The following is a 25,164-nucleotide window of genomic DNA, read 5'->3' as shown; positions in this document are numbered from 1 at the left end:
CCCTGTGTCATGCCAACAGTAAAGCATCCTGAGACCATTCATGTGTGGGGGTTGCTTCTCATCCAAGGGAGTGGGCTCACTCACAATTTTGCCCAAAAACACAGCCATGAATAAAGAATAGTACCAAAACACCCTCCAACAGCAACTTCTTCCAACAATCCAACAACTGTTTGGTTAAGAACAATGCATTTTCCAGCACGATGGAGCACCGTGTCATAAGGCAAAAGTGATAACTAAGTGGACCAAAACATTGAGATTTTGGGTCCATGGCCTGGAAACTCCCCAGATCTTAATCCCATTGAGAACTTGTGGTCAATCCTCAAGAGGTGGGTGGACAAACAAAAACCCACTAATTCTGACAAACTCCAAGAAGTGATTATGAAAGAATGGGTTGCTATCATTCAGGAATTGGCCCAGAAGTTGATTGAGAGCATGCCCAGTCGACTTGCAGAGGTCCTGAAAAAGAAGGGCCAACACTGCAAATACTGACTCTTTGCATAAATGTCATGTAATTGTCGATAAAGCCTTTGAAACGTATGAAGTGCGTGTAATTATATTTCACTACATCACAGAAACAACTGAAACAAAGATCTAAAAGCAGTTTAGCAGCAAACTTTGCGAAAACTAATATATGTGTCATTCTCAAAACTTCTGGCCACGACTGTACATATGCAGTCCACAGCTGGTGGGTGCAGGGCTTCGCAGGCTGGCTGGGTCTTACTCTCTTTTCAACAACTAAATCCAGAGTATCTGGTTCAGGGCTATGCATACTACAATATCTAGGCTGGAACTGGTCTGAAACCTGCTTTCATGCTATGGTATCTTATTTTCTGGTCCTTTTATGTATATATGCATTGTATCTTTTGCTGTTAATTGTAAGCCGATTAAAGGACGTGTATGGTACTTAAAAGCATTGTCCAAGTTTAATTCAAGTATATCTCATTTTTTAAAATATGAATATCTCCAGTCTGAGATGCCTGGATCTCTAAACTGTAGTTTTTATCTTTTACATGAATGTTTTTCTTGTGTCATACATGCTGGTCAGTCAGGTTTTCTACAAGTGAAGGAATATAAACATTAAAGGGGTTTCTGAGACTGACAAAACTTTTACAGGGCAGTAGTAGCTGCTATAACTGAAGCATATATAAAGAGTTGATACTGTCATTCACATACATTTATGAAAATTTGAACGGGCCATGAAACATAATTTAGGATTATAGCTAATGCCTGTCTCAAGGCCTGTTTAAAAAGTTGAGCATTGATTTATAGGAAAGCTACCTTGCATCTGGTGGCATCAGAGGTTCAGCTTCCTTTTCTTTTTGGAAACAGGCTAAGCTTTCTTTCTTTTTTGGGGGGGATGAGCTAATTTGCGCACCTTTTCCCGGAGGAACATTGCCTGGCCTATAAGACTTTTTACAACTGCTAGGCACTCTCCATGAGGAGAAATAGTGACATAAATGTATGTACAGTGCCTTGAAAAAGTATTCACCACCCTTGTCTTTTCTCCTATTTTGTTACACTACAGCCTTAAGTTCAATGTTTTGTTAATCTGAATTTTATGTGATGGATCTGAACACAATATATAAATAAAACTATTGTTTAGAAATAGAAAACTGAAAATTGTCCTGTGTGTATGTATTCACCCCTTTTGTTAGGAAGCCCATAAAAAGCTCTGGTGCAACCAATTGCTTTCAGAAGTCACATAACTAGCGAAATTATGTCTACCTGTGTGCAATCTAAGTGTCACATAATCTGTCATTACATATACACACCTTTTTTGAAAGGCCCAAGAGGCTGCAACACCTAAGCAAGAGGCATCACTAACAAAACACTGCCATAAAGACTAAGGAACTCTCCAAACAAGTAAGGGACAATGTTGTTGAGTACAAGTCAGGGTAGGTTATAAAAAAATATCCAAATCTTTGATGATCCCCAGGAGCACCATCAAATCTATCATAACATAATGGAAATAACATGGCACAACAGCAAACCTGCCAAGAGACGGCCGCCCACCAAAACTCATGGACCGGGCACGGAGGGCATTAATTAAAGAGGCAGCACAGAGACCTAAGGTAACCCTGGAGGAGCTGCAGAGTTCCACAGCAGAGACTGGAGTATCTGTACATAGGATGACAATAAGCCGTTACTTTCAGCTAAAAACAAAAAGACACACTGTGAGTTTGCAAAAAGGCTTGTGGGAGACTCCCAAAATGTATGGAGGAATTTGCTCTGGTCTGATGAGACTAAAATTGAACTTTTCGGCCATCAAAGAAAATGCTGGCACAAACCCAACACATTACATCCACAAAGAACACCATCCCCATAGTGAAACATGGTGGTGGTGGCAGCAGTGGCATCTCTAGCTTTAAAATTTTGGGGGCACACTGGGGGCCAGGACAAAAGTAGGGGGGGGGGTAGCTATAACAACAATACATTTACACAAGTATGCTTAGAAATGCTGCAATACTTTACCCAATACCTAAAACCGCAACATTCCTGCTGTCTGTGGTTTAAAAAAAAAACCAATCACTCAGATTTCAACATGTCCTAGTTGCCTGTAGATGACACTGTTATAGAGAGGGGGATCTGTGGATGATACTGCTATGGGGGGATCTGTGGATGATACTGTTATGGAGGGAGATCTGTGGATGCCACTGTTATGGAGGGGGATCTGTGGATGACACATACCGTATATAGCATCTTATGCTATATGTGTCATCCACAGATCCACCCCATGACCGTGTCATCCACAGATTCCCCTGCATAACAATGTCATCCACAGATCCCCCTCTCTATAACAGTGTCATCCACAGATCCCCCTCCCTATAACAATGTCATCCACAGATCCCCCTCCCTATAACAGTGTTATCCACAGATCTCCCTCCCTATAACAGTGTCATCCACAGATCCCCCTACCTATAACAATGTCATCCACAGATCCCCCTCCCTATAACAGTGTCATCCACAGATCCCCCTCCATATAACAGTGTCATCCACAGATCTCCCTCCCCGCCGCTCACAGGAGTGTACATTTGACATTTCTAAACTGTAATCCATATCCTGCAGTAACTTTAACTTAAATCAGGATTCAGGGGCTGCTTATCTCTACTAGTACCTTAACCTTACACCACTAAGCTAGCTTCAGTAACAGGGCCAGGCTACAGCCTACAGGCACTGCCTGTTAGTTGTTACCAAGCGAGCGCTGATTTCTGCAGGTCAGAGGATACGGATTACAGTTTAGAAGAAATGTACACTCCTGTGAGCCTGGTCTCTGGAGGGGCACTTCCAGATTATTTTCTGTCTGCCGCCACAAAACAATGGTGCTTATAGAACAGACTACACAGTGTAGAGGTATACTGTACATTGTGTGGCACAGTGTATGCTATATGTGTATAACATAAACATATTTCACATGAAAACTTCCACTTCAACACTTGGCTGGGGGGCTTGGTAGAGGTGATGTTGTGTTTTATCCCAATGAGAAAGATTTCATAATAAGCATTTGGAGAAGGCGCAGAGGGATAGCAGAGCATAATGCTCCCCCAGTAGAAATAATTCTCCTTATAATGCGACAGTGCAAAAAATACCCCCTTGTAATGCCCCCAGTTGAGCTAATGTCCCCATAGTGGCCCCATAATGTGCCAGTATAAAATAGCCCTATATAGTTCCCCCAGTAAATGCCCCCATAGTGCTCCTCTACCCCCTTCCTCCTAGTGCCCCCATAATGTACCAGTATAAAATGCCCCATATATAGTGCCCCAGTAGATGCCCTCAGTGTCCCCCATAATTTTCAAGTATAAAATACCCCTTCTTTGTGCCCCCTGTAGATGACCCCATAGTACTCCTCTCCCCCCTTCCCCATAGTACCCACCATAATGTGTCCGAGTATAAAATGCTACTGTACAGAGCCCCCCATATAAAATACCCCTTCTTTGTGGCCTCAGTAGATGCCCCTATAGTGCCCACCAATAATGTACCAGTAATAAGTGCCCCCAATTATGTGCCAGTAATATGTGCCCCCAATAATGTGCCAGTAATAAAATCCCCTAATAATGTGCTAGTAATAACTGCCCCCAATCATGTGCCAGTAACAAGAGCCCCCCCATCATGTGCCAGCAATAAGAGCCCCCATCACGTGCCAGTAATAAGAGCCCCCATCATGTGCCAGTAACAAGAGCCCCCCATCATGTGCCAGTAATAAGAGCCCTCCACCATGTGCCAGTAACAAGAGCCCCCCATCATGTGCCAGTAATAAGAGCCCCCAATGTGGCAGTAACAAAAGCTCCCCCATCATGTGCCAGTAACAAGAGCCCCCTCATCATGTGCCAGTAACAAGAGCCCCCATCATGTGCCAGTAACAAGAGCCCCATCATGTGCCAGTAACAAGAGCCCCCATCATGTGCCAGTAACAAGAGCCCCCATCACATGCCAGTAACAAGAGCCCCCCGTCATGTGCCAGTAACAAGAGCCCCCCATCATGTGCCAGTAATAAGAGCCCACCAATGTGGCAGTAACAAGAGCCCCCCCATCATGTGCCAGTAACAAGAGACCCCCCAATGTGCCAGTAACAAGAGCCCCCATCACGTGCCAGTAATAAGAGCCCCCCAATGTGCCAGTAACAAGAGCCCCCAATCATGTGCCAGTAATAAGAGCCCCATCATGTGCCAGTAACAAGAGCCCCTGAATGTGCCAGTAATAAGAGCCCCCATCATGTGCCAGTAATAAGAGCCTCCCCAATGTGCCAGTAACAAGAGCCCCCCCCATCATGTGCCAGTAATAAGAGCCCCCCAATGTGGCAGTAACAAAAGCCCCCCCATGTGCCAGTAACAAGAGTCCCTCATGTGCCAGTAAGAGCCCCCTATCACGTGCCTGTAATAGGAGACCCCCATCATGTGCCAGCCCAGAAACAAGAGCTTAGAGCCCCCCAATGTGCCAGTAACAAGAGCCCCCCAATGTGCCAGTAACAAGAGCCCCCCTAATGTGCCTGTAAAACTATTGTACATATAAAAAAATATATTTATAACCTCCATGTCAGCGATGCGATGCAGGCCTCTTCCGGCCTGTGTCCCGTGCTGTACGGCTCAAGCGTCGCAATGACGCAATCGCGCCGCCTGCGCCTACCTCTGATAGGCTGCAGGCATTAGGCAGGCAGCCTATCAGAGGAAGGGGAAGGGACACGCCTCTCCCTCCCCTGCCCCGCCGGGCTAGCACAGGCATCTCTATCTCTGTCTTGAGGAGAGCGATACAGATGACTATGGTGATGAGCGCAATGGAAGCGCTCATCTCCCTGTGCCCTGCCGCCGCCGCCCCCCCCCCCATCCCCGAGCTGCTCAGTTGAGGGGCACATAGGGGGCACAGCGTAATGTAGGGTAGGGCATGGCACCCTCTGGCCCCCCTTGGCGACGCCACTGGGCAGCAGCATGCTGTGGGGATGTTTTTCAGCAGCCAGGACTAGGAAACTGGTCAGAGTTGAGGGAAAGATGGATGGTGCTAAATACAGGGATATACTTAAGCAAAACCTGTAACACTCTGTGTGATTTGAGGCTAGGACAGATGTTCACCTTCCAGCAGGACAATGACCCCAAACACACTTCTAAAGCAACACTTGAGTGGTTTAAGGGTTAACATGTAAATGTGTTGGAATGGCCTAGTCAAAGCCCAGATCTCAATCCAATAGAAAATCTGTGGTCGGACTTAAAGATTGCTGTTCACAAGCAGTGATGGCTGCGAGCCGCTCTGAAACACATGCGGTCACCGGGGAGCAGGCAGTTCCGAGAACAGCCCGATGAATTCTGTTCTCGTAAGTGCCTGCTCCCGGTGACAGCATGTGTTTCAGAGCGGCTCGCGGCACAGGCACAGGTAAGGACTTACCTCTGCATCGCCGGGCTTGGGAATAAAGATGGCAAATCGCATGTGTTCGTCGGCGAACACTGCGAACTGGCCATCACTAGTCACAAGTGCAAACCATCCAACTTGAAGGAGCTGTAGCAGTTTTGCAAGGAGGAATGGGCAAAAATCCCAGTGGTAAGATGTGGCAACTCATAGAGACTTATCCAAAGCGACTTGGAGCTGTGAATGCCGCAAAAGGTGGCTCTAAAAAGTATTGACTTTGGGGGGGGGGGGGTGAATAGTTATGCACATTGACTTTTTCTGTTATTTTGTCATATTGGTTGTTTGCTTCTCAATAAAAGAAAAACAAACATCTTTAAAGTTGTGGGCATGTTCTGTAAATTAAATGATGCAAATCCTCAAACAATCCTTGTTAATTCTTGGTTGTGAGGCACTAAAATATGAAAAAAGTCAAGGGGGTGAATACTTTTGCAAGACACTGTATATGTCTCAGAAGGTTCTCAAAACTGGAGTTGAAATCTAAGGCTACTTTCACATTTGCGTTCACAGCGGATCTGTCTGGGGTCTGCCCAGACGGATCCGCTCATATAATGAAGATGATGGGATCCGTCATGGGGTCTGTTCAGAACGGATCCGTCTGGATCCGTCTGCATTATATTGTAGAAAAAATTGTAAGTGTGAAAGTAGCTTCAGACGGATCCGTCCAGACTTTTCATTGAAAGTCAATGGGGGACGGATCCGTTTGAAAATTGAGCCATATTGTGTCAAATTCAAACGGATCCGTCCCCGTTTGACTTCCATTGTAAGTCTGGATGGATCAGTTTGCCTCCGCACGGCCAGGCGGACACCCGAACGCTGCAAGCAGCGTTCAGGTGTCCGCCTGCTGAGCGGAGCGGAGGCCAAACGCTGCAAGACTGATGCATTCTGAGCGGATCCGCATCCACTCAGAATGCATTAGGGCTGGACGGATGTGTTCAGGGCCGCTTGTGAGAGCCTTCCAACGGAACTCACAAGTGGAGGCCCGAACGCTAATGTGAAAGTAGCCTAAAACTGCAGGTGGAGTTCACCCAATCCATTTTGCTCTTTTATGCTTCTTTACGTTTTTTTCTTTTTATTATTATTAGTTTCTCTTTCATTTAGTATTACTTATTCAATTTCATATTTTTTCTACAGAATATAAGAACAGATGTTGTAATTGATGTTGGCTCCAGTATCCATCAGGCTGTGAACATTGAACAGGTAAGTAAAAATTCTGTAGTTTAGTGATGGACCACATGAAACCACTTTCATCAGAGAAACTGTACATTGAAATATTCTTAAAATTCGCATAGTTTGTGATGTACCATTTACTGGAAATATACTGAAACAACTGTATTAAAGGAGTTTTCTGCACTGCTGGTCTGTGCCAGCTGGGAATCGGCTCTGCTCTCCTACTCTTACACAGACCAGTAGGGCGATGTGTGACAGTACATCGTGCCGCTGGGGAGAGGCGGCTGCTGAGGTAAATGGTGAAGTGGGGAGCAGACGGCTCCTCACTTCACCATTACAATCAGCTGTCTCTGCGTCCTACGGACACAAAGACAGCTGAGAGAGACACATACCTCAACTGAGCAGCATTCGACAGAGCACTACTACACAGTGGGGATAACAAGTCAACGATGAGGAGGGAGGCGGAGGATGCAGTAAAGACATATCAATGGAGGTGGAGAAAGATGGTGCAGGGCTGTGGACACATGAGAGGTGCATGCACATACACAGAGACATAGTGTTGAGCGAGAATATTCGAAAAACGAATATATAGCACTATATTAAAAATATTTGCAAATTCTCAAAGTGCCGATATTCGCAATTAAAATTCATAATTCGAATATTCTCGCTCAACACTATGCCTCTGTGTATGTGCATGCACCTCTCATGTGTCCACAGCCCTGCACCGTCTTTCCCCACCTCCATTAATTACCTTGCCGATTTTTGAGTAAAAAAAAAAGAATGTAGAATATAACGAATATTCTACAAAATTTTTGTGAAATATCACAAATTTGAATGCGACCCCTGCCGCTCATCACTACAGAGGCTGCCCCCCCAGACTCTGCCCCTCAATGCTGGTCACATGTTCCCTCCCCACACCCCAGAATATGGTCGCACAGAAATCCAACAGGTTTTGAAAGAACTTTATATATATATATATATCTAGTCATGTGTAGCTTAAAGGGTAACTGTCAAATGTATTTATTTTTTGCTAGTTTATTAGAACTAGGCATGTATACCTGAGTTAGTCTGTCAATGATTGTCAAAAGATCTGTAATTATCTTATAATTACAGCTTCCATTAATGTCCTCTTTCCCTTTCCACTGCTCCCTTAAAAGACAGTTGCTATGGCTTGTCTGTCTCTGGCTAAGAACACAGGAAGATGGAGGGGCAGTCCTTCACACTGGATGCCTGCATTAGGCTTCAGAGTGAGGAGGTGTGTCTCTCAGTTATCCAATCTGATTGGCTGGCAGTGAGCTGCTGGCTACAGCAAGTGTGTATGGGAAGTGAAGGAAAGCAGTTTTGGCCTCAGAGAACTGGCAGAGGAGCCATCTTTAGAAGGTCTTCATATTGTAAATGTTTAAACAGCCGTAATTAAAGGAAAAACTGAAGGAAAACAATGGTATGTGAAAAAAATAAAGATTGCTTTATGCATAATGCTGCTGCAGCAGTAACATATCCTAAAATAGATTTTTTTATGAAAACATGACAGTTACCCTGTAAGACACTGTTTAAAGGGGTTCTCAGAGAATGAAAACAATGAAAATACATAAATATTACTTCATATAAATATATTCCCAAACTGCTTTTATTAGTTATAATGTATTTTGTCTGCGGAGCAATCATTAGGAGAAATAAAATGGCCCCCGTCCTGGTAGGACACACAAAACCTGTCCTAATCACACAGGAGGACAAGTTACCTCACAACACGGAGGTAAAGAGCTGCCATAGCCTCCTCTCTGCTCTGCTTGTCAGGGCTAGAGATCAGCGAATCAACTTTGGATGAAACATCCAAAGTCGATTTGCATAAAACTTTGTTCTAATACTGTACAGAGCATGAGCTCCGTACAGTATTAGAATGCATTGGCTCCGATGTGCCGGAGTTATTGCTTCGCGAAGTCTCGCGTGCAATAACTTCATGAATTAATTTGTACTGTAAAAAAACATTTCCCAAACTCTAGTTCAGTTCCAAGTGGTACCTTGGAACCAAACTAGAGTTCGGGAAATGTTTTTTTACAGTACAAATGAATTAATGAAGTTATTGCGCAAAGTCTCGCGAGACATCGGAGCCAATACATTGTAATACTGTACAGAGCTCCTGCTCCGTACAATATTAGAACAAAGTTTTATGAAAATCGACTTCAGGTGTTTCATCCAAAGTCGATATGCTCATCCCTAGTCAGGGATTATGATCCTGAATACAGTTTAATATGATCTTCAGCTGAATCTCTAGGGAATGGGGTTTAAGAGGAGACATGAAGTGCAGAGAGGAGGTGGTGGTATTGAGCAGCAGCTCTTGTGTGCAGTCTCCATTACCCCAGTCTGTTCTGTCCATCCTCTCTGTATTTCATGTATCCTCATGAACTCTTTTCCTACAGAGATTCAGCTGGCTATCTTACCTGTATTCAGGATCATAATTAGAGATGAAGCGAATTGAAGTTGACAAAGTGGAATTCGATCCGAATTTCAGGAAAAAATCTGAACTGATTCTCGCACTGAATCTGAATTTCCTCACGCTTCGTGGTAACAAATCAAATTTTTTCCTAAAATGGCTGCTGTACGTGTTTGGACATGGAGCAAGGAACTCTGGAAACGAGGGATCACCCACAATGCCATGCATGCAGCCAGCCCTGTGATGTCACAGCCCTATAAATAGCCTCAGCCATCTTGGATTCAGCCCTTTTCCAGCGTATTTATTGCAGGGAGAGACGTCAGCAGGCGCTAGGGACAGTGATAGAAAAGACTTTAAAACTTTTATTTTGCTGTATAGAAGTTTAGGGAAAGAATAGGGAGGAATCATTACACATCATTGAAGCAGAACAGGGCTCAGTAGGGGAGTTTACAGCCTGGTTAATAGGAACAATCCTATTACACCTTGCTGCACTGACTGCGGATCCAAATTGCCATTTGTCCATGCTGTTTGATACAGCCATTAACAGGGTTTATTACAAGGAAATATGTCTACGTCCTATTTGCCCTTGTGCGGGCAAATAGCGGTTCTTAAATGGTTAACTCATTCATCCACTTCGTCCCAGCAACCCAGCGGTTCTTAAATGGTTAACTCATTCATCCACTTCGTCCCAAGTGACATCAGACACCCCCAGCCAAGAGTCAGTGGGTTCGTCAGACACAAGCCTTAGTTGGCATGGCCCGGGAGAAGGCCCTGTGCCCTCACCTGTCCTCAACCTGCCTCTGTCATTTTCTGTTCCCTCAGCCAGAGAAGTATTATATGCTGTGGGCTCAGCTCTACTATACAGCAAGGACGAGCTACTAGAAGACAGTCAGCAGCTATTGGCCAGCCAAGATGTGGAGGAGACATCAGCCACTTCCTCCGGTAGGCGGGCAAGTAGTGATGAGAAGAGTGGCGTAGGAACTGGTGTTGCGAGCAGTCAGGCTCCTGACCCAGAGACTGTTGAGGAGGACATCAGTGACTTGCAGACAGTACTCGATGATTATGATGATGTAGCTGATCGCATTTGGCAGCCGGGTGAATTAGGGGCTTCATCATCATCGGGAGAAGAGGGTGGCAGCTTGCCTGTGAGGCAGTGGCGGAGCCAGCAAGTCGCTAGCGTGGTCGGGACTCAGCAAGGTGATAGCAGTGGGAGGTTGGGAGCCAAACATGCCTGGGATAGACCACCCGCTTTGCCTACCTGCCCAGAAAGTAGTGGGGCAGGGGTTCACGGAAGCTGCGGTGGTTTCAGTCAGTCAGTGCGGAGTGTTGGGGGTAAAATCACCTACTTGGAGGTGTGGCAGTTTTTTGTTAAGCCACCAGAGGAGATGAACATGGCCATTTGTAGAATCTGTGGGCAGAAGGTGAAGCGTGGCCAGGGTGCCATTGTTGGCACCACAGCCCTGCATCAACATATGCAGCGTCACGGTAAAGTGGCCTGGGAGAACTGTGGCTCCAATATGGTGATCCAGGCTGCCACAGCAACCGCTGCATCACCCAGTAGCACGCACCCGATTCCAGGCAGTCAAGGCTCAGCCGAAGGGAGCTGTCCGTCCTTCCCATCATCTGCTGGTCCTGATGCTCCTGATCCTCCTCCTACTCCTCGTCAGTCATTCCGTCAGAAATAAATCAATCACCAAAGCGATTGCCAAGAGACAACAGTATGCATGCACTCATCCAATGGCACAAAAGCTGAATGTGCTCCTGGCCAAGTTGCTGGTGCTGCAGTCGCTCCTTTTACAAGTGGTGGCACCTTTCAGAGAACTGATGGCTTGTGCCGAGCCGAGATGGAGAGTCCCAAGCAATCATTTCTTTGCTAAAAAGACAGTACTAGCCCTGCACACGTTTGTAGAACAGAAGGTGGGCCAGTCCTTGAGACTTTCGGTCTCTGCCAAAGTGCACGGCAGCGCTGACATGTAGAGCTGTAACTATGGTCAAGGACAATACATGTCTTTTACGGCCCACTGGGTGAATGTGCTTCCTGCATAGCCACACCAGCAACTTGGCCAGGTGACGCCACTTCCACCTCCACGTTCTCACGCCGTTGGTCCTACGACAATGTCTGCCTCTGCCTCCTCCTCCTCCTCCACCATGTCTTCAGCCTCCACTATAGGGAAAATTCACAATGCCCCTCCAGCATACCACATGTGCAGGGCACGGCGGTGTCACTCTGTTCTGCACCTCATTTGCCTGGGGGAGGAACTGCTCTTTGTCCTTCATCAATAAATCGAATCCTGGCCGTCTCCGCGATAACTAAAAATCGGAACCATGGAGACCGACAACGGGAAGAACATGGTGTCTGTGCCTCGTCAGGAAGGGTTGAGCCATGCGCCCTGCATGGCACATGTGCTTAATCTGGTTGTCAAGTGGTTCTTGAAGTCTTCCACCCATCTGCAAGACATCCTAAAAATGGCCAGTAAACTTTGCATGCACTTCAGCCACTCGTACACCGCAAAGCACACCCTCCTTGAGCTGCAGCGGCAGAACATCATCCTCCAACATAGGCTGATATGCGACGTTTCCACCCATTGGAACACCACCCTCCATATGTTAGACCAAGTATACGAACAGAGAAAGGCCATAAACGATTTCTCGATGATCCAAGCGGACAGGAGTACAAACTCCCCTGTGTAAATTCGATTTCAGACACAGTGGCAGCTCATGCGTGACACCTGCCATTTGCTCAGGCCCTTTGAGGAGGCCATGTTATTTGTCAGTCGCCAGGACTACGGGATGAACCACGTCATTCCACTGCTGGTAAATATAGGTGGTCAGGGGACTGGAGACATGGCGCCTAAATCTCATGGCCACATGAGCCCTGTGGGGGCTGAATTGGAGCAGGAGGAGGACATTGGAGCACAAGCAATGTGTAGCGAAATGGGTAAATTTTCTACACAGGTGTCAGGAGAGGAGGAGCAGATGCAGTCAGAGGAGCTACAGGTCGATGAGGAAGAGGACCCAGACACACCATGGTAGTATGCAGTGGAGATGGAGGCAGGGAGTCCCTCTGAGTCACTTGCACAAATGGCCTGATGCATGCTTACTTGCTTGGGTAGTGACAGCCGAATTGTCACCATTCGGCAGAGGGAGGATTTCTGACTGTCCACCTTGTTGTACCCTCGCTACCAGTCCAAAATGGGGGACTTTCTTGCACTCGCTAATAGGGGGGACAAACTGAACTACTATAGAAACATCTTATGTAGTCAGTTGTCCGCTGCCTATCTGCGCCATCGTCCTTGCAGGTCTGACTGGGGGGGCCCTCTGCGCTTACATTCCTCTGCCATGGCTGCTGTGGCAGGGTGGAGGGTAGGAGCAGTTCCAGCTCCATCAGCAGCAACTTGAGTCTGATGAGCAGCTTTCTTCACCCGCCTAGTGAAGAAACTACTCACCAGTAGCAGCTAGACCTGGAGCAGGACCTGAACCAGAAGGTATTGGCATACTTAGACAGCACCCTGCCACCCCACATTAAAAATCCGCTGGACTACTGGGCAGCCAAACTGGATTTGTGGCTGCAACTGGCAGAGTTTGCCCTGGAAAAGCTGTCCTGCCCTTCCAGTAGTGTGGCATCAGAGCGGGTGTATAGTGCGGTGGGGGCCATAGTTACCCCAAGAAGAACTTACCTGTCCACCCAAAATGTGGAGAGACTGACCTTTGTCAAGATAAATCAGGCGTGGATCAGCCAGGATTTCCACCCATCAAAGCCTGATGCATCAGACTGGATCATCCATGGTGCAACACCAACACTTTAACAAAAGAGACCGGTTTCTTCTGGCTACCTGCCTCAGCTACCCGCCTGATGCCACACATCTGATGCCAAGGTCTCCTTCTTTCACCCACCATCTTCAGCTGGTAATGGTATTGCCATCCACTTTGTCACGGGGTCACTCTGTGGTCTCCTGATGCTGCTGCCACCTCCACACTATGTCACCTTGCCACTCTGTGGTCTCCTGATGCTGCTGTCAACTCCACACTATATCACCTTGCCACTCTGTGGTCTCCTGATGCTGCTGCTACCTCCACACTATGTCACCTTGCCGCTCTGTGGTCTCCTGATGCTGCTGCCACCTCCACACTATGTCACCTTGCCGCTCTGTGGTCTCCTGATGCTGCTATCTTAACATTGTCACATTGCCTGTCTGTGGCCTCCTGATGCTGCTGCCACCCCCACAATGTCATTGTCTCACCCTGTGGCCTCCTCCTGATGCTGCTGCTTCCACCTCCACACTGTCATTGTGCTACCCTGTGGCCTCCTTCTGATGCTGCTGCCACCTCCACGCTCTGTCATTGTGCCACTCTGTGGCCTCCTCTTGATGATGCTGCTACCACTAGACTCTGTCATTGGCCCACTCTGTGGTCTCATGCTGCTACCACCTCACCACTATATCATAGAGCCACTCTGTGGACTTCTCATGCTGTTTCCACCCTCCCCACTTCATGACTGGGCCACTATTTTGCCTTTTGGCCTGGCTGACATCATCATTTATTTGACCCTTCTTCTGATCTGTCAGAAGGAAGGAAAAATGAGACACGCAACGGATCCTGTCTACAGTATGTAACAGCTGTAAGGGCTGCATGACATGGTCCCTATTTTGCATCAGAATTGGCTTATGATTTGGTAGCCAAAAGCAGGAGTGGGTACAAAACACAGAAAACATGCAAATATTCCATTCACGTGTCATCCCTATTTTGGATCCACTCCTGTTTTATTTGGCTATAGCAATACTGATGGATTACTGACCAAATGCTGACCGAGTGAAGGCGGATGCTACATAGACAGGATCCGTTTTTTTGTTGGTTATTGTTCTGACGGATCAGAGGAAGAGCAAAATCAGTGACGTCAACACAAACTTACTCTGTCGGGGGATGGGGCTCTACTTGTATAAGCGTTTAATAGAATAGGTTTTGTTTTGTAGACATCTATGTCGAATCAGCGACCGACGGTGTTAAAGGAGTGTGCTTCTCCTTGACGCTAACATTGACCTGTTAAGTTGAGTTCCCACTTGGGTTATTTGGTCTGTTTTGGCCCCGTAACTGCCCAAATAAGTGAAGTGTGCAGTGATTCTAAGGACAATGCCTGTCATCTGCATGTCATACTGACTCACAGTATTGTTTCACTACCACAGCAGACTCTCTATGCATGTTACTGCAAGGCACAGTGTTCTACACCACTATAAAGGCTCTCTGCAGCCAGAAAAATAGCAGTTTTTTAACGCACTTTGCCAAAAATAAATGGAAGCTCTTAGTGCACATATTTGATCAAACGTGTGTCGGGCCCATCTAACAGGCGTCAAGGTGGCTTCTGAGCAGAGTACGTATGTAGCTGGTTCCTACACTGCCCTGAATATTGTAGGCTTAGGTAAGTCCAAGAGAGACAGTATGCTAGTGTTAGGGACCCATCTGCGGAAGCCACCTTGACGCCTGGTAGATGGGCCCGACACACGTTTGATCAAATATGTGCGCTAAGAGCTTCCATTGACTCATTTATAGTAGGTATTGTACCACTTTTATTTAGAATGATCCTCATTTTTTAGCTCTATTGTTTGTATGTATAATGGTGTGCAGCCATTTTCTTTTTTGTAATCATGTTTGCTTCATGATTATGCACCTGTAATTCTGAAGGTTCTAATCTAAATTTTCTTGTAGTTTAAAATATCTGTCATTTGCCAATCCAACCACATCTGGAGGATCATTAACCGCTTAAGGACTCAGCCCTATTTCACTTTAAGGACTTGCCAATTCTGACCAGTGTCACTTTAAGTGCTGATAACTTTAAAACGCTTTGACTTATCCAGGCCACTGTGAGATAGTTTTTTCATCACATATTGTACTGCATGACACTGGTAAAATGAAGTAAAAAAAAAATCATTTTCATTTATAAAAAAATACCAACATTTACCTTTTTTTTTTTTTTATTGCAAATTTCCAAGTTTTAATTTCTCTACTTCTATAATACATAGTAATACCTCCAAAATAAGTTATTAATTTACATTCCCCATATGTCTACTTCATGTTTGGATCATTTTGGGAATTATATTTTATTTTTTGTGGATGTTACAAGGCTTAGAAGTTTAGAAGCAAATCTTGAAATTTTTCAGAAATTTTCAAAAACCCAATTTTTAGGGACCAGTTCAGGTCTGAAGTCACTTTGCAAGGCTTACATAATAGAAACCACCCAAAAGTGACCCCATTCTATAAACTACACCCCTCAAGGTATTCAAAACTGATTTTAAAAAATGTGTTAACCCTTTAGGTGTTCCACAAGAATTAATGGAAAATAGAGATACAATTTCAAAATTTCACTTTTTTGGCAGATTTTCCATTTTAATATTTTTTTTCCAGTTACCAAGCAAGGGTTAACAGCCAAACATAACTCAATATTTATGGCCCTGATTCTGTAGTTTACAGAAACACCCCATATGTGGTCTTAAACTGCTGTACGGGGACACAGCAGGGCGCAGAAGGAAAGGAATGCCATACGGTTTTTGGAAGGCAGGTTTTGCTGGACTGTTTTGTTTTTTTTTACACCCATGTCCCATTTGAAGCCCCCTGATGCACCCCTAGAGTAGAAACTTCATAAAAGTGACCCCATATAAGAAACTACACCCCTCAAGGTATTCAAAACTGATTTTACAAGCGTCGTTAACCCTTTAGGTGTTCCACAAGCGTTCTGTTCTTAAATTAGAGGATTTGATAGAGAGGATTCATTTAATTAAATGTGGGTAAAGATTAGATGCAGTTAGATATAATAAATTTGCAAGATTTGAAGAAATATGGGGAATATGAATGTAATTGATGAAAGGAGTGAAAGATTATTTAAATATTGAATTAGTTTTTTTTGAGGGGCTGGGGGCATGATACCATTTGGATTAGTTATATTTAGTTATGATGCTGTTAGAGGATTTTCTTTTTTTTTTTTTTTAAATATCTCTTTATTGCCATCATCTCAAAAATCATCATCTATAGCAGTGATGGCGAACCTTTTACAGACCGAGTGCCCAAACTGCAACCCAAAACCCACTTATTTATCGCAAAGTGCCAACACGGCAATTTACCCTGAATACCACAGTCCAATATAATATATCTTTTATGTACTTTATCATTTATCTATGATAGCCTGCCTACATTCTGTGTGCTGCCTGTGCTGTTCATAGCGCGCCTGCGCTGATGAATGGCAGAAAAAGTGTTAGGGCATACTGGCATGCCTTAGACTTTTTTCAGGGTGTGGGTGCCCACAGAGAGGGCTCTGAGTGCCACCTCTGGCACCCGTGCCATAGGTTCGCCACCACTGATCTATAGATTGAATAAAAATTATTTTCTAAAGACAACACTGTTTAACCCCTTAGGGACGCATGACGTACATGACAAAATCATTCAGCGGGCATCCTGTCACAACGCTGGGGGGGTCATGTGACCCCCCGTATCGGCGATCGCTGCAAACCGCAGGTCAATTCAGACCTGCAGTTTGCGGCTTTACATGCGGTTGCGACGGCTGTGCGGCAGTGCCATCGGGTCCCAATTTGCTTCAAAAATAAAATCATTGTGTAAAACTTACATAAATAAAAAAAAGTATACATATTAGGTATCGCCATGTCCGTATCGACCGTCTCTATAAAAATATTACATGACCTAACCTGTCAGATGAATGTTGATATCACATGATCTAACCTGTCAGATGAATGTTGTAAATAACAAAAAATAAAAATGGTGCCAAAACTGCTATTTCTTGTTATCTTGCCAAAAAGTGTAATATAGAGCAACCAAAAATCATATGTACCCTAAACTAGTACCAACAATACTGCCACCCTATCCTGTAGTTTCTAAAATGGGGCCACTTTTTTGGAGTTTCTACACTAGGGGTTCATCAGGGGGGCTTCAAATGGGACATGGTGTCAAAAAAAACAGTCCAGCAAAACCTGCCTTCCAAAAACCGTATGGCATTCCTTTCCTTCTGCACCCTGCCGTGTGCCTGTACAGCAGTTTATGACCACATATGGGGTGTTTCTGTAAACTACAGAATCAGGGCCATAAATATTGAGTTTGGTTTGGCTGTTAACCCTTGCTTTGTAACTGGAAAAAAATTATTAAAATGGAAATCTGCAAAAAAGTGAAATTTTGAAATTGGATTTCAATTTTCCATTAATTCTTGTGGAACACCTAAAGAGTTAACGACATTTCTAAAATCAGTTTTGAATACCTTGAGGGGTGTAGTTTCTTATATAGGGGGTCACTTTTATGAAGTTTCTACTCTAGGGGTGCATTAGGGGGCTTCAAATGGGACATGGGTGTAAAAAAATAAACAGTCCAGCAAAACCTGCCGTCCAAGTTGCTTGGTAACTGGAAAAAATATATAAAAATGGAAAATCTGCCAAAAAAGTGAAATTTTGAAATTGTATCTCTATTTTCCATTAATTCTTGTGGAACACCTAAAAGGTTAACAAAGTTTGTAAAATCAGTTTTGAATACCTTGAGGGGTGTAGTTTATAGAATGGGGTCATTTTTGGGTGGTTTCTATTATGTAAACCTCGCAAAGTGACTTCAGACCTGAACTGGTCCCTAAAAATTGGGTTTTTGAAAATTTCTGAAAAATGTCAAGATTTGCTTCTAAACTTCTAAGCCTTGTAACATCCCCTAAAAATTAAACATAATTCCCAAAATGATCCAAACATGAAGTAGACATATGGGGAATGTAAATTAATAACTTATTTTGGAGGTATTACTTTTTTTTTAAAATTATCCCCATTTCTTAGCTCTATTGTTTGTATGTATAATGGTGTGCAGCCATTTTCTTTTTTATATAGATATTTTAAACTGAAATTCCATACACTTGCAGTGGTGAGAAGGTGTAATTACAAGTATGGTTTCTCCATTCACTTCAAAGGGACGGTTCTGTCTGTTCAATTGACTACTACACAGCCATCCCATAGAAGTGAATGGGGACACCATACTTGTAATTACACCTGCTCATCACTGCAAATGCTGCGCCGAGCAGGTAAACAGAGCAGAGAAGGCAGCTTTTCTTCAAACAGCTGATTGGCGGGGGTGCCAGGACTCAGACCCCGCTGATCTGATACTGATGACCTATCCTGAGGATAGGCCATCAATAGTAAAAAGCAAACAACCCCTTTAAATGCTCTGAACACCATGAGGTGACCAGTAGATAATGTGCATGTAGATAAGGGCCGTTTAGCAATGAAGAGGTTGAAGCACTTGCATTAGCCCCTTCAAACAGCTAATGGGCAGGGGTTAAAAAGGTTGGACCTTCACTGATCTGGTATTGATGGTGTATCCTGAGGATACAGTAGGTCATCAATATCCTGATCCCAGAAAACATATCTAAACTCTGGTCACATCTATGTGTATAAAAAAATTAAAACAATCAGAAGATCTCAATTACTGGTATATACCTCCACTTGCTGGCATATACTTCTACTGCATTTAAAAAATCACAGCATTCATTACAAAATATTTTTATTTTGAATTCAACAGATTAAATATGCATTTATTAAAGGACTTAAACTGTACACAAATGATGACATAAAATACAATCTTCAACCAACCATGAATGGTGCCCATCCCAATGAAGACGACTCTCCAACCAACAAAAGGGAGCCTGAACAGTTCAATGTAACTTTGCTTCCATCATCTCCAAATCCATATGTGGGATGTTCTCCTAAGGTAAACTGAAATAACGCTGTAGCAGATTTGCCAATTGTGTGTCTAGAAACACTTGGTGACAACCCATTAGAAAGCAGTGTAAAGTAATGTTGTCACAATGTCTTAACTGTAAAAGATGTAATTAGGAAACCACAAAGTGAAATGTCACACAAAAGAAGAACTCTAGGGCCTATACTTACTGGTAATGTGGCCAAAAACTGAATGTGTCGGTATGCACCAAGCAGTCATGACAACCACTGACATGACAATGAATAGCATTATCTTGTGACAGTCATACATGTCAGGGGATGGGATATGTTAGGCAGCAACTAAACGTTCAGTTCTTGAAGCTCCAGTGTTGGAAGCAGGAAAATTAGAAAAGCCTAAAGATCTGAGTGACTTTGACAAGGTCCAAATTGTGATGGCTAAATGACTGTATCAGAGCATCTCCAAAATGGTAGGATTGTGGGGTGTACCTGTTATGCATTAGTTAGTACCTGCATGGTCAAAAGGAGGACAGCTGATAAATCTGCGACATGGACATGGGCACTTAAGACTCTCTTATTATGAGGAACAAAGGATAATGTCACCAACCAGTGGGTGTGAACCCACTGTGCCATGCGTCCTACCTCCTTTATGGGCGTTGTCTAAGTGAACCCCTCGTTCTTAACAGTACCCCTGATGGTGGGGGATAGACTTTCCCGAAGGAAACACCAGGTCGCTACCTCTTAAAGAGGGCTGGCACAAAAGGCAGCTGGTCCAGGCGGACCAGGAGGTGCCTGAGCAAGGTACCAGCCGTAGTCAGGAGGCCGAGTCATAACCAGGAGCAACCGTGCAGGAACGAAGGATGAGGCAGAGGCAATGTCAAACAAGCAATAGATCAGGGCAAGCGGCACAGGTATAGGTCAGGCAATCTGGGTCAGCAACAGGAGAGTCAAGGCAAGCAGGCAGGGATTAAACAGGTAGCAGGGAGTCCAAAAAAACAAGCACGAGTCAGGTACACAAGCAGAGAAATCAGCAAGCTATGCAAGACACAAGGACCTTGACGCTCAGGTATCCGGGAAGGGGGCTGAGCCACTGATACACGTGCAGGAGGGATAGGATTGGTCAGTGAGGTCACTTGAACTAACCCATAAAGCACAGGAAGTGACGAGTGCTGCAGGGAACAAGCAGCAAACATGCTGTGGCCAGGGCTGAAAAGAAACTGTGCAGCAGATCCCAGAATCAACAGTACCTACAAGGACAGAGCCCAAGACTGCAGCAGTGAAAGGGGAAGAACTTGCAGCAGATCACCGCTGAACCCGGGGCCACAGTAGTAAACAGCGGCGCACAGTAGCCACTTTTACAGCTAGTCTGTGTGGCACAAATTGCTGAAAAAAGTGTAATTATCTGTGCCTCAACAGGTCAGAAGCGATTAAGTGGCATAAGTGGGAGCTACACAGCATTAGGTAGATGGTTTTACTTTTATTACTGAACAGTGTAGTACTTGTATTTTTGAATATGTACTGAAACTGACATTTGTGCACTGCTAGTCCCCATTTCCCACCCTAAGACCCCATTGACACAACATCTTTTGCATGACGAATTTGGGCCGGATTCCCATTGTATTTAATGGTTGGCCACACTGCTGTTTATGTGGCAGGGGCTTATTGTCATGGTCGTATCCATAAACTGTAACATCACATTGAAAACAATGGGGGGCAGATTCTGCGTAGTCGACCGCCAACTTTTTGGCACAGAATCTACACCAAATTCTGCTTAAAACTGTGCATAAATGGGACATAATATTCCATAGTGTTACGGCAGGCAAAAACTATCACATATATTATGTTGCATTACCAAATGTTCACTTTGTAGTACTTAACTTATTTTTTTTTATTCTAGGCAGTGGAAGAGGTGTCAGCCTTTCTGGGTTCTTCTGTGTTTTTTGCTATTAAGGACGCTGTTTTGGCTGCCAGACAATGTATAGGTTTGCCTGGAACTATCCTACTCCCTGTCCCAGCCCGGCCTCAACACATTCAAATGGCTTGTGGCAACCACCTGATAGATGCAAAACAGACTCCAGATAAACAAGAATGGACTGTGGATGACCACGTATTTGAAAATACCAATAGTAATGGGAGCTTTTAAGAGAACTCACAAAAAGACCTAGTTATGATAACTAGGTTCAGAGGACTATATGCAAACACTACAATGGGTGGTGGATTTATGGACTAACCTTCTGTAGGAATTTAACATATTTGAGCTGCCTAGTAGGTTTTATCATGTTTAAATTTGTTTTTGAAACAATTTAAGCACAACTTAAAGACATAATATGGACACGTGTGATATCATGTGAAATGTCTGTCAGGGTGTAATACTGATTTTCATTAGGGGTCTTGTTCACAATTTGCTAATTTGTTTTTATATAACCTAGAGAGGAGCAACGTTTTTAAAAATTCGATTTGGATGCTTCGCTGAACTTTCACAAGAGATTTGATTAGTTACAAATTACTTGTTCACAAATTGCTTTCCATTGTATGGAGCGGGTGCAATGACGGGGAACAGCGATCGCACTGCTCTCCATTATTTAACCCCTCAGGTGCCCTGTTCAACAAAAACAAAAGTCCAGGTCCGCGCTTCTAAGGAGATAGAGTTGGAAACGCCTTGTAGAAGGAAAGCGCAGTTAGTTCGTATCCCACGCTGAAACTTCCCCACAAGAACACGCCACACTGCCGACCGAAACTTCACAGGGCAGAGGTAACCTTTCAAAAGATCAGCAACATAGTGCAGTACCCGTGAATATGTCAAAGAATAAAGGCTTTATTATACTCACAAAAAGCACCGCTAGTAATCAGCATATTAAACCATTTGAAATATCGCTGCCTGACCCGGGTTTCGCCCAAAGGCTTCGTCAGGGGCCCTGTTCAACACCTTTTGTGAAGCCTTTCAGGGGTTAAAAAAAATTATACTCACCTCATCCACTTACTCACGAAGATGCAGTCTGCTTTTTTGTCAGCCATCATTTTAGGAAAAATTGATTCCTTACTACAAAGTGAGAGGAAATTCGGCTTTGTGACAAAGCAAATATTTCCTGAAATTCAGATTGAAGTCCACTTCAGATAATTTGATTCGCTCAACACTAATGTAACTAATACAATGTCAAGTGGCTCCCGTCATAATTGAATATTAAGAAATATATATATATATAGAATATATATAGATTCCTAGAATCAAGGGAAGAAGTTCCTAAGTACTCACAGTCACCACAGTTTGCACTAAAAGGAAAAATAGAGTATGGAGTCTATAGTACCTAGCTCCTGATATAGACAGATTTCAACAACTCAGCATATTCATGTTCTTTTCAGTTCAACTGCTTAGGATGTAGATGCACACTGCAAGAAGTCCACACTGCACCACAATCTATGTGTGGAAATTAAAGGACATAGGACATACTGCCTTTCAAGGAAAAAATAACACAGATTTATTATACTCAATTAAAAACAAGCACTTATCTCAGAAGTTAAAAGCATGGCATGCTACTCGTGTGATATGTGCTTGGTTTTTATATCCTGTAAGAGTCTAAAAGGGTTGTTCCACTACAATAATTTATCCTCTATCCAAAATATAGAGTATAAGTGCCTGATCAGTAACACAACAGTTTGAGTTCTCCCAGCTGAATGGAGCAGTGGGTACACGTGTACTGCCACACCATTCAATTCTATGGGACTGCCAGAGCAAGCCAAGTACAAGATCTTGGCTATCTCCGGCAGCCACATAGAGTTAAATGGAACAACAGCGGCCATGTGTTTTTGCTGCTCCATTCAAACTGGTGAACATATGGCCTCATTCTTGTAATCAGCAGGGGCCCCAGCAGTTGGACTTCCACCTATCCACCCCAGCAGTTGCACTTCCTTTATTATGTAGATATGGGGCAACCCCTTTAAAAAAATCGGTGTTAGGTTATCATCGAAAGGTAGTCTGCGCTATGTCCTTTAATTTCCAGATATACAATGCATTCAGAAAGTATTCAGACTTAACATTTTTTCACATTTTGTTATGTTGTAGCCTTGTGCTAAAATAAAAAATATAAAAAAGTTTGCACCTTCAATCTGTACTCAGTTCCCCATAATGCGAAAGTGAAAAGAGAATTTTAGAAATTTTTGTAAATTTTTGAAAAAGGAAACGTTTTCAGACCCGTTGCTATGACATTTGAAATGTAGGTCTGGGGGCCATCATTTCTCTTGATCATCTTTGAGATGGTTCTGCACCTTTATTAGAGTCCACTTGTGGTAAATTCAGTTGATTGTACATGATTTAGAAAGACACACCCATGTCTATATAAGCTGCCAATGCATATTGGAGCAAAACCTAAGCCATGAGGATGAAAGAACTGCCTGCAGAGCTCAGAGACATGATTGTGTGGAGGCACAGATCTGAAAAAGGGTACAAAACATTTACTGCTGGAAAATGGTTCTCAAGAGCATAGTGGCCTCCATAATTCTTAAATGGAAGAAGTATGGAATGACCAGGACTCTAAATAGAGCTGGCCACCTCACTAAACTAAGTAATTGAGGGAAAAGGGCCATAGTACGAGAGATAATGAAGAACTAAAGGTGAGTCAAGTCACCAAGACAATCTCAAAGCTTTTCACATTAGCTTCGGATGAATCCAGTAAAACGGCGTGCAGCGGGCCATTTTACTGAACATGGTGGAAAAAGCACAAACGAAAAAGAAGGATGGATCACATGACCCCCATGAGAGTAGTTGGGGGAAGGGTTTGTCCAGATTGGATCACAAGCATACAGACAGCCTAGATGAGCCAATCAATGGGGCAGCAGGCAGGGAGGTGCCATTGCAGAAGTAACAGAGTGTCATTCTGTGTTGGCTGTCATTGAGGGTGGATGGGTGTAGCAGTCTGTGGCAGAAAAAGATTTTAGGGACAATGTACAGTCACAATCTGTCACGCTCCAGTATGGGAGGGAAAAACCACACTAAGCAAGAGGAAAGGGGGGGGGGGGCAGGAATCAGGCCTGAGAACTAAGGAAGGAAGATGAACATCTCCTAGTAAAACCCTAACCAAAATCCTGACTGACTATCAGTATAAACATGCCCAAGAGGTAGGTGTGTTCATACACAGGAATACCTAGAATCCTATCTAGCCCTATAGGACCCTGGTACTAATGGCAGGGACGAGACTACCTGTTCCTCCAAAAGGAAAGACGAACAGGAGGCTCCCTCAGGCCTAATACAAACAATAGGGAAATGCAACACACAGAACCCAAACAAAATGCAAAAGAGAAAGGAAAGACTTAAAGGGAACCTGTCACCAGTTTTATGGTGTCCTAACTAAGGGCAACATAAATAAGTGACTGATTCTCTTAGCAAAATGCTGGGTCACTTTCTTTAATTGACCCAGTCAATCTGCCAACATCTTGTATTGAAAAGCCCCAGCTGATAAGTCATGAATGAGTCATGAATATTTATGAGCTCCTGACTCTCCCCGCCTATCGGCTGCTGAATGACAGTTTGTTTCCATATGAATCAGCAGCAGGTGGGCAGGGGAGTGGCTATAGCTCTGAATTAAATATATGCTGGACTCAAATCAGCTCATTAGCATGCGGCATGCAGCATCTTTGTGTGTATATTATGAGGTAACCATCTGTCACACCAATAAGTGAATACATCTAAGGTACTTTTTAGTAGTTAATGATTGTATATAATTAGTTAGATTATAATCAAATATCCACATGACAGGTTCCCTTTAACTTCAAAGGAGCAATGTAAGCACCAGGAACTCCGCCGAGATCCACACACCAGCAATCCAAAACTGAAACTGAAGATATAAACCACACAGCACTGTGGGAGAAGCAACTATAAATAAGGAAGGTTAAATGACCACATTAGCAACACCTGAGACAAGGGGTGTGGCCATACCAGAAACAACACAGTCATCTATTGATTCACAGGGAAACCTGTCAGAT

The 25,164-nt window shown here is 44.0% G+C and overlaps 1 protein-coding gene across 1 annotated transcript in view; it reads left to right on the top strand.

The window, feature by feature from the left end:
* The window catches only part of LOC122945807 (aldehyde oxidase 2-like), a 166,680-nt gene extending 143,565 nt beyond the window's left edge, over nucleotides 1-23,115 (top strand). Inside the window, exons 25-27 of the mRNA XM_044305024.1 lie at nucleotides 7,024-7,089; nucleotides 19,034-19,222; nucleotides 21,086-23,115. Of these exons, the coding sequence (XP_044160959.1) occupies nucleotides 7,024-7,089; nucleotides 19,034-19,222; nucleotides 21,086-21,331 (501 nt within the window). The 3' untranslated portion in view covers nucleotides 21,332-23,115. The remainder of the gene's footprint in view (nucleotides 1-7,023; nucleotides 7,090-19,033; nucleotides 19,223-21,085) is intronic.
* Nucleotides 23,116-25,164: the final 2,049 nt, after the last annotated feature.

The sequence above is a fragment of the Bufo gargarizans genome, chromosome 8 (assembly GCF_014858855.1).
Source record: "Bufo gargarizans isolate SCDJY-AF-19 chromosome 8, ASM1485885v1, whole genome shotgun sequence".
NCBI classification, from domain to species: domain Eukaryota; kingdom Metazoa; phylum Chordata; class Amphibia; order Anura; family Bufonidae; genus Bufo; species Bufo gargarizans.
This window is presented reverse-complemented; position numbering and strand designations above follow the sequence as displayed.